Source organism: Tursiops truncatus, chromosome X, assembly GCF_011762595.2.
Source record: "Tursiops truncatus isolate mTurTru1 chromosome X, mTurTru1.mat.Y, whole genome shotgun sequence".
Lineage (NCBI taxonomy): Eukaryota > Metazoa > Chordata > Mammalia > Artiodactyla > Delphinidae > Tursiops > Tursiops truncatus.
This window is the reverse complement of record NC_047055.1, coordinates 39,693,691-39,714,399: the sequence shown is the minus strand read 5'-3', so window position 1 is coordinate 39,714,399 and position 20,709 is coordinate 39,693,691. Positions and strand designations below refer to the sequence as shown.

Here is a 20,709-nt window from a genome sequence, read left to right as displayed (position 1 = left end):
CATCTTTTTTCTTAATCTTATTGTTATACTGAGCCTAATTCATCTTGAGCAATAAGCCTATATAGAGACAAGGGACAATCCCAGGGAAAGGCTCATGATTTTACTGTCAAGAGACCTTCAAGAATGGCAGTCTGTCATTGTCATCAATTTGATTTTGGCAGTACCCCAGAATTGATCCATCCAGGGAGGCTGATTGCTGCCAAGCAAACTCATAAGCAACTGATGTACAAACTAAAATGCCACTCCCTTTTTCAGTTTGTAGTTACATGGTAAGCTGAATTAATACTAAAAGAATCACTTGGTAATTGTGGAATTAGATTAAGGGGAGCTTAGCTAATTTTTAAGATAGTTTTATCTGTATTATGTTGAGACCAGTGAATTTCCCTGTCACACAGTGGAAAATATCTCTGGTCTAGTGTCTTCCAGATTCAGCATTTCTCCTCTGGACATTGCTGAATTCATATTCTAAATTCTTCTCTGACTTCCCCTTTCTCTAAATTCCATGATGCTATCCCCTCTTTTGATGATACACCCTAGATTTTGTTAATATCACTAATTAAGCTACATGTAAGTCACTATTTCCTGGGCCTAGGATATACTATGTCTCCTTCCATTATGTGTTGATTTAATTGTTCCAACTCTCAGAGTTCTAGCGGTGCCCCACTGGAAAAGCCTAAGGCTGCTATCAGGTAGCCTGGTGTTGGCTGAATAGGCCAAGTGATTAGCCTAGATTTCTCATTCTCTTTTAGCCCCATTGGGCATATTATATCACATACAAATTATAGTCATTTATTCAGATAAGTAGGGGAAATGGATAAGCTAATTTCCCTGCCTACCTTCTATTGGATTATGTTCTACTGTGGTTAAATGAAACAGTTAAATCCTGTAGGCTCATCGGATTTTATTTGATTCTGAGAATAATTTTATGATGCTGTTCTCCTGTAGAAGAATAGGGCCTGTGGCCTAAGAAGTATTAGATTGTAATCTTGCTAAGCCAAAAGATAATTTAACAGAAACAACAAAATATTGGACCTGAACCCAGTAAAAGGCAGCTCTAATAGTTTCCTGAAGTACACTTAAAGCAAAAGTATACATGTGAGGTCTAGATGTGTTCAAAACAAAGTGGGAGAGACTATTCTTTTTCAGATAGACATCACTTTCAACAGTAAAAATTTTCAAATATTTAGAAAAGAGTTAATTTAACAAGAAATTGATTTACACAAATGTATCAAGAATGCATCTACTTACTGCATTAAGCAAGAATCTTCTGTAAAGAAAAACAGAATGGGTTGTACATCTTAGAGACTAGAAATATGGGAAGTTCCTCAGTGTTGCTGATTTAATTACCTTTTCCTGTTTATTTTATTTGTTCCAGATTTAATCTACAAAATTGAACTTGCAGGAGGCCTGGGAGCAATCTTTCTCCTCCTTGTATTGCTCGTGGTCATCTACAAGTGCTACAATATTGAATTGATGCTCTTCTACCGACAGCATTTTGGAGGTGATGAAACTGCAGATGGTAAGCTATCTCTTATTGTTCAAATTCAATTAAAAGGCATGAATTTGTGATTATGTAAGAGAATATCCCTATTCTTAGGAGATACATGATGAAAAATTTAGAGTTAAAAGGCTATGACTAATGCAACTTACCCTCAAATAGTTCAGAAAAAAATGGTATTAATCTATCAAGAAAGACAGCAAAGGGGAGAAAATATTAATAGATGAACCTGGGTAAAGAATATATGGGTGTTCTTTAAAATAATTTTATTTCTTGAAATTTATTTCCAAAAAAATAGTTTAACAAGGAGATATTAGTTGGTCAGGAGATCAAACAATTGCTGTCAAAGCCCTTTCCCTTATTAAGAAAGAAATTAAGAATCAATTTCATTTTTTTCTTCCAGAAAATTCAAATTTAGGCACAGATCATATTTAGCTCTTCCTGGCATTGAAAAAAACAAAGTATTCAAAAAACATATTAAAAGCTATGGAGATACTCATTTTAAAGCTCATAGTACATCTGGACTGATATATTTTGTATGATTGTAGCACAATTCTCAAAGGTGACCTCAATGGAAAAAAATTCAGAATGTGGCTTATAATTTTCTTCTGTTTGCCATTTATGGCCCTTGAAAATCTTATATATGAAATATCAACAAAACGTTGTATTGAGCCTTGTTTCTTTGAACATTCAAAAATGATTTAATTTTTCAAGAGAACAAATTATCATATTTCCAATCAATATCAATAAGAAATCATTACATATCACTCCTTATGCATACAGTCCTCACCCACAAACTACTATAAGCCTTGGAAACATGTGTATGGAATGCCTTAGGTAAGCCAAGATAAAAAAGAAGTTCAATTGTAAGTCATTACTTTAAAAAGCCAGATTTAAATTCAAAAAGAGTCATGTACCAAAATGTTCATTGCAGCTCTATTTACAATAGCCCAGAGATGGAAACAACCTAAGTGTCCATCATCGGATGAATGGATAAAGAAGATGTGGCACATATACACAATGGAATATTACTCAGCCATAAAAAGAGACGAAATTGAGCTATTTGTAATGAGGTGGATAGACCTAGAGTCTGTCATACAGAGTGAAGTAAGTCAGAAAGAGAGAGACAAATACCGTATGCTAACACATATATATGGAATTTAAAAAAAAAAATGTCATGAAAAACCTAGGGGTGAAACAGGAATAAAGACTCAGACTTACTAGAGAATGGACTTGAGGCTATGGGGAGGGGGAAGTGTAAACGGTGACAAAGCGATAAAGAGGCATGGACATATATACACTACCAAACGTAAGGTAGATAGCTAGTGGGAAGCAGCCGCATAGCACAGGGAGATCAGCTCGGTGCTTTGTGACCGCCTGGAGGGGTGGGATAGGGAGGGTGGGAGGGAGGGAGACGCAAGCGGGAAGAGATATGGGAATATATGTATATATATAACTGATTCATTTTGTTGTGAAGCTGAAACTAACATACCATTGTAAAGCAATTATACTCCAATAAAGATGTTAAAAAAAAATAAATAAATAAAAAATAAATAAATAAATAAATAAATTTTAGTTTTCATTCTATTGGAATAATGAAAGTTAGAGCTTTTGTTTGTTTTGAGATCCTCAAAGGAGAGCAGTTTATGATTTTGTTTTATTTATATAGTGATAGGAGAAAGGCAGAGTGGTGAATGTAACATCAAAATTTTTGAAGAATCTTTGATTTTGGTCTTATTGTTACTATTATATGAACAATGATATGAGTGTGTTTTAATTGACTTTTATGTTTCCACAGTAAATTCGACAAATGCTGTTTGGTGAATACATATGCATGCTCATTATCAAAGCAGTGTATTTACCTAATGATTATAGCAGCCTATTTAAAAGTACCAAAGACCCTTATTTAGATATATCTTCAATATGAGAAATTAGGGCCTGTTCTGATGATAATTACATGCTCCAACAATATGTATGAAAATGTAGTCAATTACCTTCAGTTTCTGTATACAATAATTAATATTGAAAGATCTGACTTCTTAACCTGCACACATAAAATAATGAGATGAAATATGCTATTGAGGAAAATTTCACTGGTTCTCAAGCGCCAACAAATGGCTAAAGTATCTAACTGGGAATGTTAAAGATGCATTGTCTATATGAAAGTACATGAAAGGGAGTCTGCTCTGATTCATTTGCTTTAGGTCATGATTACAAGCAATTTGTTAATACTTTCTGCAAGAGGTGATATAGTTTATGAAGTTAATCTGAAATAATTACTTTCATCACCCATATCCAATAATCCAGACTAACTGATCAGTTGTAGTACATATTTGTAAGATTAAATTCATGCTAATATCATACGACATTTTGCATCTATATCGCCAATGTGGCCCATGTGGCCAAAGATGACAAGTAATCTAGAGCATTTTGGTTAGAGAATTGTGTGTATTGGTTCCAAACCAATTATCTTAGGGAAAAATTCAATTGGGGGGGAACTTCAAGGATTTTCAGCAGGAAGGAAAATTAAAATAGTTTATATTCCTACATGGAAACTTGGACTTTAAACACACAATCTCTGTACTAGCTGAATAGAATACTAAAAAGTCAGCAGATATGTAGTGAGGATGAATAAATGAATATTAAAGCCCTTCTAGAAATATCCAGTTTCATGATGCCAAATGTCAGCTGGATAGCCTACTGAATTTTCATTTCTTTATTTAAATATTTTGACATCTCATAGACACACCATAGTTTTACCCATGTACTTTTTGTTCATGTTTTCTCTTGGATTCATATCTATGGTAGCATTTCCTGAAAGTTCTTATAAAAATGCCATATTTTTTATAAAATAAAATCTATCAAACTGACTTCTTAAACATTTTTGATATAATTCATTTCATTTCATCAATGGTTGCTTCATTTATTTGATCTTTGAATTATGCAGTCATTAAATACTTATTAAGTGTCTACTGTGTGCCAAGCACTATGAATGATGTATATACTTACATATATTCTTCACCTGGATTAACCCTACACACACACACACACACACACACACACACACACACACACACACACACTGGTAGTATAGTAGGCATTGGAGACACAATAATCAACAAAGTTACACAGTCTTTGCACTTTAGAAGCTAAGGATTTAGCACTGTGTTTAGCAGAGCCCCAGAAGAACTACATTGTAAACAGGAATGGCTTCCTAATGGTGAACAGGATTAAAATGAGATTTTAAAATGGAAAGGACAGTGTGACAACAGGAAACTTCTTCCACAGAGAGTTTGGTTCCCTTTGTCATAACTTCTCTCTTCATTGGTAACAGCATACCTATGGTGACCACTGTGCGAGCCTTCTTCCTTGTAATGTTTTGTCTCCATCGTGCTGTTTTCTGGTTCCTCAGTTGAACTTAGTCAGCATGATTTAACACAGAGGAATTCTCATTAGCCTCACCTAGCAAAGTGGTGTTGCTGAATTGCCATTCGGTTTTAAAACAATATTCAGGACTTGCTGTTAACCTTTATTTGCATCATATTGTTGATATTGCTCTATCCATCTTGCTCCTCTTTGTGAGCAACAGCTGTGGCTCTTCATGAGGTTTTCTTGGCTGTCTACATAGAGCTGAAGTGCACTTTTAAAACTGTTGCATCTGCATCACTGCTTGCTCACTAGCTGGCATCCTAGACCTTCTGGGACATCTGACATGGTGGCTTGAGAGCTCTCTTCCTGCTCTGGCCAGCTACCATAAGCTCTTCACCTTTAGTTCACCTTAAAGGGACATGACTGAAAACAGAAGCAACCATTTTCCAAAGAATGATGTGTTTCTAGAATGTTATGTACAATTTGTTATCCAGATGTGTTGGGTGTTAACACATAGCAAAGATATCCATTTTCTTTCTCATAACTTGACTTGGGATATGCAAATATAGCAATATTTTCTGGAAAAAAAGTCTTTGTAGCATCACCTATATTAGAATATAGGTGAAGCAAGTAAGGATAGGACCAGGGATATGTGAGATTAGGCATGGTTGGAGGGCAAATAGTCATAGTCAGGACAAGCAATATGGCATGAGTCTAGAAGTTCTGGCCAGATGGGTGAAAGAGTCAGGTAGTCATTGCAGATGGCTAGCTCATAATAGATGCTCAACAAATCACTGTTGAATGAATTAATAAGTGGTTGCATTTCAGGAGGTTTGTAACATAGAGTTATCAAAGTCAGAGGAAACTAGGGTCTAGTCTAACATTATGAAGTTTGAGGCAGCAACACCATCCATCAAGAACAATGAAATACAGTCTGCTCATAGAAATGGATCTGTTTGTCCTTTGGCCTATTTTATTCTTCCAGCTGTGTATCATCGGCAGCTCTCAGTCCCAGGTGAGTAATTATAGCTGGAGAAAGTCAAGGGCCTGCAGGTGCATCCTGAGCTTGATTGGAACAGGGGCAGAGGTGCTAGGATTACCAGGAGGTTCTTACATTAGCATTGCTTATGAACATTCTCACTTCCAAGTGGCGTTTTATGCATAACAGCAGAATGTGCCCCATTTGTAAGCCAAGTGATCTCAACTATCAGGGCAGTCCTTCATGTGCATCTGCTTCTAGGCAATCAAGTACCCAACCAAGGTTCACAGCAGTCTTTTCCAGATAGAGGACAGGCTAAAGGGAAGCCTCCTGGCTTCAGGCACCATCTTAATATAAATAAGCAGAGTCCCGTTCATGTGGGGGTAGTGAAGCCTGGAATCTTACTAGACTTAGAACAATATAATCCTGCCTCAGTTATCACTAGATAGTCAGGGGGTGCTGCGTACTCCTACCATAGGGTATTTATATCTCTTTATATGCCTATCACATATTCCTCTTTCAGCAGGTAGAACCACATTTTAGTGGTATAGGGAAGTGAGTGGCTGCTTCATCTTGTAAATTAACTTTTGGTCAAGTTTTAGCTATATTCTAATCAGGTCTGTTTTAATGGAAAATATTTCTGTGTTTTAGAAACAAATCCTGAAATGTTTGCTGGTCTTTTAAAATTATTATTTGCAAGTAACTAGATTTAAAAAATACTAATAGTTCCATATGAGTCTAGGTTCATTACATTAACTTTTAAATTTTTTTCTATAAATAAGGGAATTTTGAAAACCAATATAACTTTTCCAATGTGTTCCTTCTAAAACCAGCGGGGACTAATATTTTGAGAAAGAACTGCATATATATATATATATATATAGAGAGAGAGAGAGAGAGAGAGAGAGAGAGAGAGAGAGAGAGAGAGAATTTTCTCTTTGGGGAGACTGGTTCTGAGCCAATATAGCAAAGGAAGAAAAAATACATTCTCAAAGCACAGTTAACCCTCTGACTAAATGTGTGAAGGGAAAACCTAATTTGGCAATATTGGAAGGATGTATATTCTGAAACAAAGGGTTCTTTTGGTAGCTTGTGTCAAATTAGTTGGCCATGGATTGAACAAGAAAAACAGGCAATGCACTTGTATAAAACCCAGCTGCTGTCTCTAATATTTGGTAATGAACTGCATTTTGTATATAAGGATGACGACACTAACCAACTGGAAGTATGGCATGTGCTACAAGTAGTGTCTCCAGGAGTGAGGCTGGATTATTTCGATCTTCCACACTCTAGGGCCCAGCCCCTCTTGGAGCTCTTACACATATTTGTGCAAACAAGGTATAGTCTGTGACCGAGTAACAGAGCCAAGCCAACTGGCACAGAAAGAGTTCAAATCCATGAGTCTATTTAGTCCTGCATTCAAACACACTGAGCTGATCATTCACACCAAAAGTCACAAATAATAGTTCTCTTTTATTCTGTCCTGACTATATGTTGCCCACTGCATAACAGTTTCAGTTCATATCCTACGACTATAACTAAGTTATGTTGAAATGTACTAGACTTCTTATAGCATTGCATGTAACTTATTTTTTCCAGTTATTAATGACAGTCACTAATTATAGTGCATATTCCAGCCTGTTAATGATTATAGACATTTAGTACTTAAAGAGAACCTAATGATACATACAACCCTTTTGTTTTCTTTGTTTCTAAGACAACAAGGAATATGATGCCTATCTCTCTTACACAAAAGTGGACCAAGATACTTTGGAATGTGACAACCCTGAAGAAGAGCAGTTTGCTCTTGAAATACTGCCAGATGTGCTAGAAAAACACTATGGATATAAACTCTTCATCCCAGAAAGGGACCTAATTCCAAGTGGAAGTAAGTACTTTCAATTTTTGTATTTTAAAAGTTTGGCTTCACTTAAGTTATGTGGAGACTTCATATGTCAGAGCCAAGTATTTAGATAGTTTTTCTTACAGGAGATTTTATTAAATTCAAATTTTTCCCCAATACCTGTATTCTGACTTTCTAGCATCCAAATTTTTTTAAAGGCACTCTCACTTATATTTTAGGTATGGTTTTTAAATTGTGCTTTAATGGTATGCTTTATTATATTGCCTTAGTGTTCTGAGAAAATGATGATCATTAAAAAATGTGTATAAGTCAGATATTTTTTGCATTTCAGACTTTTTGCATTTCAGATTTTTTGCATTTCAGATTTTCAATGCATTTCAGTTCCAAATCTGGTCTTCTGTCATTGTGCTTCTACTTATACCTACAATCATTGTCACTAATAACTCTGAATTTATGCTTTAATACTCATTTCCAGATTTGCAGAAGAAAATCCACTTAAAAATGAAAGTGAGGCCATGGCGTATGGCACCTTCACTGTGTATTTAAATTCTTTTTAAGAAGTTCTAGACTATGTAGGCTTGAGTGCTACTTTTAAATTATGCTACATATTGAAAGCTATATATGAGCTTACAGAATAAATTCAGGTTCAAGTAAAAATATATACTTTTTTCCTGTTTCTGTTCAGTGTACTGTACACAGTAAAGTGTGAGGTAAATACAGAAAAGATATGGTCTCTGCCCTCGAGCTTGAAATGCCATTGAGGGAACATAAAAGTGCTAGAATTCATTTGCATGTCTATATTAATATCCTTGAGAGGGGGAGATTAAGCTGTGACCACAAATCAGAATATGGTAATTTATACACATGGGCTAACAAAATTTAAAAGCTTATATATTTAGTACTTCACAGTATATAGAATATTTTCACATACATTATTTCACATACATTATTTTCACATACATTATTTCTTTTCATCTTTACAATAACCCTATGTGGAGAAAGAGCAGGTACTGTTATCTTCATCTTACAGATGAGGAAATAAGGCCTGAAAGAAGTCCAAGACCAGTCAGCTGGCAAATGGTAGAGATGGAATAAGAACCTATATCTGTTTGATTCCGGTTCTCACTCCTCTAGATCACGCTATTTATTCCTCAATAACTTTTATTCAGATTATCAGAAGTCTACTGTGGTCACTAAACTGACAGGAAACAAATTGAAACAACTGAGTTTTTTTGTTCATCTCTTTTTTCAGTGTGCATACATTTCTGTATATGTTTGGGTTTGCACATGAGTATGCACACTTACACATGTATAGAAAGAAACCAGACAATATTTTCTGGTATATTACTTTCTACAAATGTAATATTTCCCCAAATTTCTTCCCATGGTCCTCTCCTCACTTCTTTCTGTAATTTCCTTTATTTTCATGACTTTAAATACCACTTCTACATTGATCGAGCCCCAAGGAACATGCAGATACCTCAGAGTCATTTTTGATTCTTTTGTATCTCTCTCCCAAATCCAGTGCCCATTGCATCTTTTCCATTACCACTTCCACCATTCTAGTATAGGCCCTAATCACCTCATTCCTGAATGTTGATTACTCTCTGCCTTCCCTATTTTTCCTCTTACGCATCTAGTCCCACTAATATGTATACCTCCTTGATCATGTCTCTCCCCTATTCAACAACCTTAAATTCTTCACCATTTCTTATAGGATAATATCCATTAACCCTTAGCTAAACACTGCTACAGTCTGGTGCAACACTTTTGTTCATGTTAGCCTCCTACACCTTTACAAATACTATGTATACTCTCCATAACACTGCCTCTGTGAAAAGTCCATAATAATTTCTCTAGCCCTAGAGTATGTGGTGTATAATCACTTGTTTGACTATAAATTTTGTACTCCTTACTCCTGTGATATTTTGTATTATTTTCTTTTTTTAATGTAGTGTTCCAGCTATTTGTCTTATCTTCTCAGCAAAACTATAAGCTCCATGAGGGCAAGTACTGTCTCTCATTCATCTTCATACACCTGTTATCATCTACCAAAATACCTAAACTCAGTAGATGCTTCATAGATGCTTGTTGATTTTGTTTTAATAGTATTGGTTTAAGACAAGAGGAAATAATAAGAATGAAATAAGTAAAAATGTTAATTTTTGCATGACAGTATCTGAAAGGCATTTTTTTAACAAAGTGAATGTGAAATCTAAACAAGGAGCTTTCTGCTGAAAGAAAAAAAATGTAGTTAATAGGAATAGTTTCAGTCCTAATGTGTATACTACTTTTATTTTTTCAGATATTAGAAAGAATATCTACAAGAGGTTGAGCAATCATTAATGAAATATCAAAAATATCCCTTTACTATTTTTTGGTTTAATTTCTTAGATTCCTATGCACTTTTTGCATTTTTGCCAAGAGCATCTTGTTAACTATCAAAATTCTGCAACATCGATTTTTAGAGTGATAGTGTACTAAATTGTATTAAAGTAATATCATTACCAAAGTGGAATTTATACTCTATGTCAAGTCACCTTCAGTAGGATTCAATATGGATTCAATTTCTGCCTTATTGCATTACAAAATTGTTGGCACCACAATAGACAGTCTTTATCAACCCAAGTGACTTAAAAATGTCACCCTTCATGTCCGAACACATCAAATTTGATTATCTTTCTTCTGACCTGGAAAACAATGCTTCAACATTGTGCACATCAGAAAAGGAAATAGGGACAACATGGAATACAGGCGAGTCACTTTACCTGAGACTCAGTAGATGACACTTGCTTATTATATAAAGAAGCAGCTATTGTGCATGGGTGAGAGTGAGACCCAGAGAGCATGAGAGTGAGAGAGATGCATCCCCAAACTGTGTTCTCTTAGTTCTCTCAGATAGTCTATTTTGATGATGACAGGCCAATTGAATCAACCTGCTGTGTCAATTTAGCCAAACAGGTGGTAGAGTATTTTACACCTCATTGAGTCAGCTAGTTGACTGGCTAAATTGATTGAAATTGATTAGTTGTTTTGGTGTATCACAGACAGGTCTGAATGTCCTCCTTGACCATGGGGTATGAGGCTTACACAAGCCATATTTCCTAGCACAAAACTACAAGATTTTAGTTGAGGACTATAACACGCTACATAAGAGATAATAGAAGGTTGTCACCTCATATACCCTGGCATTTAAAGAACTCAAAATAAAAATACTCAAGATGATGTTATTAGGGAGAAGAGAGATTTTTATAGTCCGTAGAAGATCATTTTAGTGTTTTTGAGATTGTACAACAATTAGACTGAGCAGGGACTTGGATCCTGGGTACTCAGTGGTACACAGGAAGACTCCTTTTACAACTAAGCCATTTGGGACAACTATGCAGTTTTTAGATGCAACCACTGGAGGGTGTTTGATTTTAATCCTTCCTTCCTGAATGAGGAAATTCATGTTCTCTGAATTCCGATTTGCGAGTGTAACCTGCAAAGGTTCTTAAAAAGGCCCTTTGACCATTTTTCTTTTCCATCAACATTTCAGAGCTGGCTGAGCAGTCACCATGTCACGATTAACGAGTTTTTCCTTGGCATTTTTAGCACGCATTCAGGAAGTCGATGAAGTATATGAATAATATACTTGATTTACACATGAATGACAGAGTAGAACATTTTGGACTTGGTGTATGTGTGTTATTAAAGAAGCTTCTGTGGTCTGTAGTTGCAGCCATTGGTACAGATTTAACAGGCTATGCTATATAAATATAGACACATTCCTGTGGGGGGGGGAAGTAGTTACAATATTATAAGCTATGTTTGTCCCTCACATCTCATTTAAAACATGTTGACCCAAGACTGCTCCTTCCTCTAAAAACTAGCAATGAGGCCTTTGAGAATTGTAAAATCAGACTTCATAATATCATTCTTGACCTACAACAATAATTTTCTATGAATCAAACTAATGAAGTCTATGACATAAACCCATTCATGTTTAATGCCTTCACTTTTGATGTATCTTCAGTTTCATTTGTACCACTCTCGTGGTATTCCAATTCAACCTCATCAACACACAAATATTTCTAATGTATACAGTTTCAGAAGTACATGAATGGGTGTCCCCCACCCTTCTTCCTCCCCCTGACACCAATGCACGCATGACTGTGAGTTCACAGAAAGCTTCAATATAAAGATGTCACTCTCCAAGGTGAGGTATAGGTAACTGTACCCTTCTCGCATGCCCTACTAGAGAAGTGTCGTTTGACCATCATGGAACAGCACAGGTGGGAAGATTTGACACAAACATTTTTCCTAAATGCTAAAACTAAAAGTCTTCAGATCTGGACATTATTTTCCTGGCAGTGACCTACCTTTCCATTCTTGAGCCTGTGGCCAGGATCTTCCTTATGTTTTCTCAGGTTTGGTGCATGAATGTGGCAAGAATTTCTACTTTCCAGTAAAAGTTTGGTCTGTCTCTTCCCAGGCTAGAAACATCTGTAGTAGAATAGCAAAAGCAACTTTGTTGCCAACAGGCATCTGAATGTCAGGAGTGACAGGCAACCAAAAGAAAGCCAGAGAGAAAACACCCTACTCAAACTGCCTAGAGACACAAACTTGAGAAGTAGAGATTTTCTCACCCATGCAGCTGCTGGGTTTTGTGGTGTAAAGTACTCTACACAGAGCACATTGTGTTCATAGGGCCTAGTGGATCCTTTAGGAATGAACAGATGTGCTCTGAAGCTGACAAGTGACCAACAGAACCCAGCTGTGCAGTTGAGATCCTGAGATTGGGGACATTTTTGGATGAGTACCATTTAGGCTTTTGAGCCCATCTTATCTCAGTGTTTCTGCAGAGATTTAAAAGCATAAAAATATAAAAGTTAATCAACTGGTCAGATGGAGAGAATAGTACTCCAAGACTAAAAGTAGAAACAACCCAATCTTATAGCTTTTGTTTGCCCTTAAGAGAAAGCAAGCAAGGTGCTTAAAAGTGCATGTGCAATACTGATTAACAATTATAAATTGAGCTAGTTCTGGCTGAAGTTTTAGAAAAATCTATAGATGATTAAGTGCACATTAAAGAGAAAAAAATCTTTTAAAGTCTTTTAGCTCAGTTTCCTCTTCTAATCATAGGAAGACTATGGGGATCTCTGTGTGAGTTCTTCCTGCATTATTGCACCAGAGAAAGACACTAGTGAGTGAAAAATATTATCGTGCGTATGGCTGATCAGCCATGTCTATTGAAATTATATTTATGAATTTGGCCTCAAATATCAAATTGTCTTTCCATTTGTTTTCATGCTCAAATTTCTATTAGTTTCTCTCACTCAAGAATCCTAGGACTCTTTCAGTAATTTAAGGGAAAATTATAATGTCTGATTACATTCTTGCATGTGCTAGACCTTCCTCCCTATTCTAATCTTCAGTTCTTTAATGGCCATGTGATTGTGCTGACATTGAAATGACAAATGACTAGAGAATACATCTGGTGTCACATGATCCCTAGTCACTTATGAAGTGAGGCATGCAAAAAACATTTTTGTACATGGATCTGTAGCTACTCATTGCCAATAGTTCCTCTAATAGCTGGACATATTGGATACCATTCAAGGAAATTGTCCTTGGGGAGTAATAAATTCCTTTTCCAGGCAATCTGACGTCTGTGACCTAAAAAGTGTGAGGCAGGGGTGACATGCACAGGCATGAAAATTTAACACATTGTGTACAATTTACTCACATGGAATAAAATTAGATAAGCCCACCATCCCCTTCATGTTAGTCAAGAGAGAGGGAACTGTATCCAATATGCCCAGCAAAATACTGCGGTCAATGGACTGAGGTTTCTCATCAATGTTTGAGGTAAAGGAAGAATCCACTGTGTAGAATTTCAATCAGGAAATCTACTTTTTGGGTAGCACAAAGAACAGACACCTTAAAAAAAAGTAGAAGACCAGGATAAAATTGTCTTAAGTACCAAAGGAACCACAGAAAAGACTATATAAGGAGCAAGTTGTCTTGTTCCATATTTATCAAGATTGCACTGATTAGAATTAGTTATATCTACAAATTTTTAGGGCATGAGTTTAAGGGGGAAAAGAGGAGGGGAAGAACATTTTGCAGACTCTCTTTGTTTGCTACTCTCCACATTTTCTTTCTTTTAGTATTCTCTGAATGTGTTCTATTACTTACCTCTATTCTCAGTGAAGAGGTAAAGAGGGAAGAGAAAGAATTTAGAGATGTGGACAACATTCCAGAGTAAATTCTGCCCACTGTCATGCTTCCCTGTCCATCCACTGGTGAAATGCTATAGCAAAAGTAAAGGATTCATTACCAGAAATACAGCCTCCAAACTCAAAACTGTAAATAAATTGTGGTTCCCTGCACTCACAAGGACTCAACAAATCCATGTTAATGTTGATCAACTTTTTAATCAGAATCAGTTAGAACACTTACACTAGTCAATAGAAAACAAAACTCCTGCCAAAAAATTTAGCCCAGTGAACTATGAATTATCAAGCCAAGGACTTAGAGGAGGGGCCAGGGAAGGTTTTTATAGGGCAAGTAATATCACACACTGTTCAGAAAGCCCCCTACTCCCCTCACACACACCTGGCTAAATAAAAAATTTTGTACCCTCAATATCTGTGGCAGACAACACAGATTCTTACATCTGCCAGATACAGAAGCAAGACCCAAAAGCTTTAGCAACGTTGGCCAAGACAAAGAGTGAAGTTGTCAACCTGTATCTCTTTCAATAGGTTAGTATTAAGTATCATTATTTTACATGCAGGTAGTATTTTCAGTAAGACTACATTATAAAGTACCTCACTGTATGCCTCTATTTATACCAGAGGTCTAATAATTTTTTACCAAATATTTAGTGCTGAGTAATACACTTTTTTTGATACATGTGAAACCTGTATTATTTTTGCTGGTTTTTCCTCACCAGTCATAGGAGTGGATCAATCACTGTCAGAAATTGTCTTGATTTTAAGTATTGACTGGTTTATTAAACCCATAGGTTTAATAAATATCACCATTTATAGCTATCAATTAACTAATATTCACTAAAATTGGTGGGGTATTATTCAGTTTTGATGCATCCTATCTCACCCTAATGATTTTTCTGTTTAACTGATATTGGTTGTACATAGCTGTGAATATAAGCCAACCAAGATTCTATTATTTGAACCTGGCAAAGTAATAAATTATGCTTTTGTTTACAGACTAAGTATTTGTCTTTTAATTTTTAATATGCTATCTGCCCCTAATAATGATCCTGACATAAGTGGAAGTGTCAACACAAAGATAATTTATAAGTAGCTAATTGATTAGTTTGATAAATCATATGGTTAGTAGGCAGTAGCAAGACCACATAGAAATTCATGAATGAGAGTGTTTTCACCTTGTCCTTCTGCCTACATCTGCAGTAGATTCAAGGCCTGGCATTTAAGAGTACTGAGTTCTTTTGGGAAAGAATATACATCCCATTAGAAGCAATTTCTTGGGGCTGCCATTATATTCTTTCTGCTTCTATTTTGTCCTTTTATTTCTTCCTTCAGTTTACATTTTGCTTTGTTAATGTGTCCTGTTTTCAAGTCACTTTTGTAGACTGAATTCTATTTTTCTAAATACACTGGAATTTTGGTTTATACAACTGTCCGTTTTTTTTGTTTGTTTGTTTTTTTACAAAATTGTGAAGATCACAAATAGGTTAAGTGTAATAGCTTTGTTTCATGGCTGATAATCTAGTGTGGTTTCATAGCCTTGTTTAGAGAAACAGAATGCTGTCAGACACAACCCTCTTTAGTTTTTTCTGTCATCGTAAGTTACTTCAAACTAAAATCTGCAAAGAAATAATGACCTTTCATTTAAGGGATACTTTATATTTTTATGTGGAAAAAAGAGTCTTTTAAGGGATTCCTGCTACTCAGTTGCTAAATTTGCCTGAACAAGTCAGGGCAAGATTTAGCGAGTATTCTTATGTGCTGTGGATTTAGGGATTTTTTTTTTTTGAAAAACATTTCTTTATTATCTCTTCGTGGTAAGAAACCTTTTAAAATGGTTTCTGAAGTTTTCTAACATGTCTCCCACAAAACCACAGCCCTACCATGACAAACACCACTGCCTGTCATGGACTACACTAGCTATGGACCAGCAATGCCTTAACTTGATGCCTGTTTCTGCTTAGTTTATTTGGAACTTTTCCAAACCTAAACATCCTGATTGGTCTCTAATTCCGGGGTGGCAACCTTTCTCTGTAAAGGTCCAGAGAATAAATATTTTAGGCTTTGTAGGTTATATATGGTCTCTGTTGCATCATATTCTTTATTTCTTTTACAACCCTTTAAAAATGTTTTAAAAAATCATCCTTAGCTCACAGGCCATACAAAAACAGGACATGGTCCTAATGGATCAGGCTCCAATTCACAGTCATTGGATACAGACATGCAACCCCAGGGTAAGGGGAAAATTATTTTGGGCACTTGCTGTGTAGGAGCCAGCAACGACTGCCTGGCTAAAGATTAGCAAGTAAAAAATATTAACTCTACCTGTTGGGTCCCTTGCTAATTTATTTATACTTTTCATGATATCTAGGTCCTTGTTTTTTCCCAAAGATAAAGAGACAGAAAGAAAAGATTTAGGAAGGGAGGGAGAAAGGGGGCAAAGGGAGATAGGCAAAAGAGGAAGGGAGAGTAAGACAGGGGAAGGGAGAAAAAAGTGAGAAAGAAAGCAAAGAGGGAGGTAAAAGGACAAGAGAAACAGCACAGGAAAAGAAAAAAAAAGAAATGGAGAAAGAAAGAGGAGCAAAGGGGGTGAGAATAAGAAAAAAAAAACATAGAAAAACAGAGAGAACAAGCCAGAATATGGAAGCTAGGGCACAGTCTCTCCTTCTTTTCCTGAGAGCCAGGCAGCTCTTAGCGGCACCTCCCCAGCTGCTTTCAAACATTGAGGTTGCTGCCCAGCCACTGATCACCATCCCAAGAAGTGAAATGTGGGCTTCACATCTGAAAACTTCCACTTGGTTTTTCACCAAGTGAAATGGAACACGAAATTCAGGGCCCAAGAAAATGGCTCATGTTTTCTTTGGGACACTTGGGCTGTGTCTACCCAGGGAAAATTTAGATGTACTGACTGACTGACTCCAGTGCATATGATTAATGTATATATAGGGCAAACCAGGATAATTCAGACCTTTTTTTCTTCCAGAGCAGGTTTTCAGCCGGAATTATCTGGATGGTTGCCTCAACTCTCCACTAGGCTTTGCCAGGATAAGCACAGCCAGTGTAGTATGCAGGAGACAGGGACCACTCCCTCTCTCCAAGGTTCCCTTCAACACCCACACCCTGTGCAGCTGAGTGTAGTGGGATCTGTCCTGACAGGCATTCTTTCTGGGGGCAAGTGAAAATTCTGTTTAATGAATCTCTAAGAAGCCCCCCAAACCCTAAATTTTGCATTCTGCTTAGCTGTCAAATGGCAAAGTGTAATAGAATGGTGAAGGGGGAGAACAATATTAATGCGGAAAAATGTTGTACCCTGTTCCCTTCCCCAATCAAGAAAGAGGATAATAAAGCCAAAGCCTATGACTTCCCAGTCAAATTCATTAGTGTGTATGTATATAGTTTCTCTTATGACTGAACACTTGAGTTGTAATTTTCTTGAAATGGATAGAGATATGTATAGCTATACCTTTTGTTTTTAAAAGTATATTTTAAAAATAAATTACATCCCAACACATAGAAACAGCGTTGTTCATAGAGGTATAGTTTCTGTGACAAATGTGCTCCTGCCAAGGTTTGTACAGATCAATTTTTAAAAATTAAATGTAAAGCTACAATTAATGAGGGACGAATGCTACTTGGAATAATTCCTCAGTAAATCATTTGGTAAGGAATTCTTCTGTAAAAATAACAATTAACTCATACATAACCTGGTAAAACTGTGTTTTCATGGACTCCTGCACTTATACCATGTATAAGTTTGGGGTTTGGTTTTGTTTCATTTTGTTTGGAGGAAAGGTGAAAAGAATAATGGGAAAGATGCATGATAGTTTATTTTACTGTATCTTACAGATCCAACTTCTAATGATGAAGCTTCCCACATAACTTCTTTCTTTTTGGGAGCAGAAAGAAAGGAAGAAAATGAAGAGTCAGAGCTGTTGATACATTGGGATAATATTTTTCCACTCTATTGAAACTTTCTACCTTTCCTTCCATTCTGTTTCACCAGTTCTCTAAATGACAATTACAGAGTGATAACTTCCCCATTGCTACTTGTGTGGTATTTTTGTTTGGTTTTTTGTTTTCATTTTTATTTTTTGCAGATTTCAATGCTGATTTTTTTTCCTTGAAAACGTGATCTCTAAAAGAAAATGCATAAAATTCTTAATGGGTTCCCTCCCCACTTAGAAGTTGCCTTATTCCCTCAGATACAGTCTCTGTAACTACTGCATGAGAAAGTCCTGAAATGTATTAAGTAAAAACCAAAACAGCAGTAACAACAAATTGTTAAATGGGCAATTCTCTGTGTATCTCTCAAAAAGTTTTTTGTTTATCTGTAGGGTGTATAGAAAATTTGCTCTTTTTCACTTGTGAAAGTGTTCTTGCTGCCAAATGGTAGAAATAAAACCCTGGAAAAGAGAGATCATCTGTAAAATATGCATCTGTAAAATAAGTTTCTCTTTTCAAATGGCTTGTACTGGGCTGTTTGGTGGCCCCTCACTGTGTACTGGACGTGACTCCTTGAAAGCAGTCTGTAACCTTGGGCAGATTTGCAATGACAAATGTTGCTATGCTTCTGTAAGCACTGCTTCTGCTAGAGGGCACTGTACATTAGACAAGGCCTTGTGCTCTGCTTAGTAAAGACAGCTCTCTGTTGCAGCACCTGTGTCCAAGTCTCCATTTGTTAACACATGTGTGTGTTTCCCTTTTTGGCGGATAAGACTTTGGGAAGCACGGTTGCAAAAGGATTATTCCATGGGATAAACAAATCTAGAGTTCGTTGAGTGTTTTTCTACTAGGAAAAGGACATAACTTGTTCACCTCACTTTCAGAATTGTTCCACAAAGTAGAGCAAAGACTTCTCAGTTGATAGACTCCTCCCCCTTTACTGTTCTTTCCACACCACCCCCCACCTCTGACTCCACCCCTCACTCCTCCTCTGAACAAAGAGCAGCTGGTTCAGATTAAACTCATGGGCACACACACACACACACACACACACACACACACACACACACACCCCACTTCCCTACCTCCGGGTTTGAAGGGCAAAATGGAGAATGTAAGGTTGCAAAGAACAGAAGGTATTCTGAGAAACAAGCTAGGATTGTAGAAGAGATTTTCCACCATCTCTAGCACATTATCTTTGAAGCATTTATATATTTATATATATATATATAATATATATATATATATTATATATACATAGACCCCCTACTTGTTTAGTAGTTGGAAACTGGGGGAAAAGCAAACCAAACCCGTAAATACAGTGACCTTCATTAAAAGGTTCCATTTCTCTTTTCATCAACCCGCTGATTGCTTGTTCACTTAAGAGTACTAACCTTGAAGCCTGCCTTGAATTAAATGATTAAGTAAATAAAAATAACTGAACTACACCTAAGCTCTTAAGAAGTCAGAGTTTATATAGCTAACAGAACACTGTAAGTAATGATGAGGGGAAAGAAAAGTATTAGAAGATTTTTTTTTCATTTTTATTTTTAAGGCAACGAGCCTTCTGAGTGTGCAATACAAGAAAAGAAAATGTGATGTACCTTAGTGAAAGACTGGATCTTTGCTATACTAGGGTGCAAACCTAATGCTTTAAAGACTGGAAATGTCTTTGTTTTACTTTTTCTCTCTTTCTGTGATTTGTAGCCTACATTGAAGATCTCACAAGATGTGTTGAGCAAAGCAGAAGACTTATTATTGTGCTAACTCCAGACTATATTCTCAGACGAGGATGGAGTGTTTTCGAATTGGAAAGCAGACTCCATAACATGCTAGTCAGTGGAGAAATCAAAGTGATTTTGATTGAATGTACAGAATTAAAGGGGAAGGTGAATTGCCAGGAAGTGGAATCACTAAAGCGCAGCATCAAACTTCTGTCCTTGATCAAGTGGAAGGGACCCAAGAGCAGCAAATTAAATTCTAAGTTTTGGAAGCACTTAGTATATGAAATGCCCATCAGGAAAAAAGAAATGCTTTCTCGGTGTCATGTTCTGGACTCCGCAGAACAAGGACTTTTTGGAGAACTCCAGCCTATACCATCTATTGCCATGACCAGTACCTCGGCCTCTCTGGTGTCATCTCAAGCTGACCTCCCAGATTTCCACCATTCAGATTCGATGCAAATGAGGCACTGTTGCAGAGGTTATAAACACGAGATGCCAACCACCACCTTGCCAGTACCTTCCTTAGACAACCACCACACCTATTGCAACCTGCCTCTGACACTACTCAATGGACAGCTACCCCTTAATAATGCCCTGAAAGATACCCAGGAATTTCATAGGAACAGTTCCCTGCTACCTTTATCATCCAAAGAGCTTAGCTTCACCAGTGATATTTGGTAGCGGAAAATCTGAAGTCTTCTGAACAGCTATGTGAGCATAAAAATTTCTGCTATACCAAGCAAAAAGTACACCTAATAACATTGAGGTGCTGAAAAGGTGTTCAAAGAAAAAGGCACAGAAATCACTTTTGTATCTAATTTTTTTTGTTTACATTTCCAGAGTAGTGGGGGGATAGAAGGACCTGCTTTTGTAGTATAGTACGTTGTTCCAATGTACAGTTTTGATTTCTTCCTTAAAAGAAAACAATATTAAATTCTATTCTATAGAGTAGGTTTTATGATACCACTTAGACTGCAAGTTTGGTAGGTAAGTTAATATTTATGAATATTTCAGTATTTACATGTTATTTGAAAGCAGGAAATTTAAAGACTTTAACTGAATTTGAAATTTCTGAACTAAGTTTTAAGGGGAAAAGACAACTTCTATAGAGTAAC

The 20,709-nt window shown here is 36.4% G+C and overlaps 1 protein-coding gene across 1 annotated transcript in view; it reads left to right on the top strand.

Annotated features, from left to right (window-relative positions):
• Positions 1–20,275, top strand: part of IL1RAPL2 (interleukin 1 receptor accessory protein like 2) — a 541,686-nt gene extending 521,411 nt beyond the window's left edge. Inside the window, exons 7-9 of the mRNA XM_019949414.2 lie at positions 1,376–1,519; positions 7,564–7,734; positions 19,578–20,275. Of these exons, the coding sequence (XP_019804973.2) occupies positions 1,376–1,519; positions 7,564–7,734; positions 19,578–20,275 (1,013 nt within the window). The remainder of the gene's footprint in view (positions 1–1,375; positions 1,520–7,563; positions 7,735–19,577) is intronic.
• Positions 20,276–20,709: the final 434 nt, after the last annotated feature.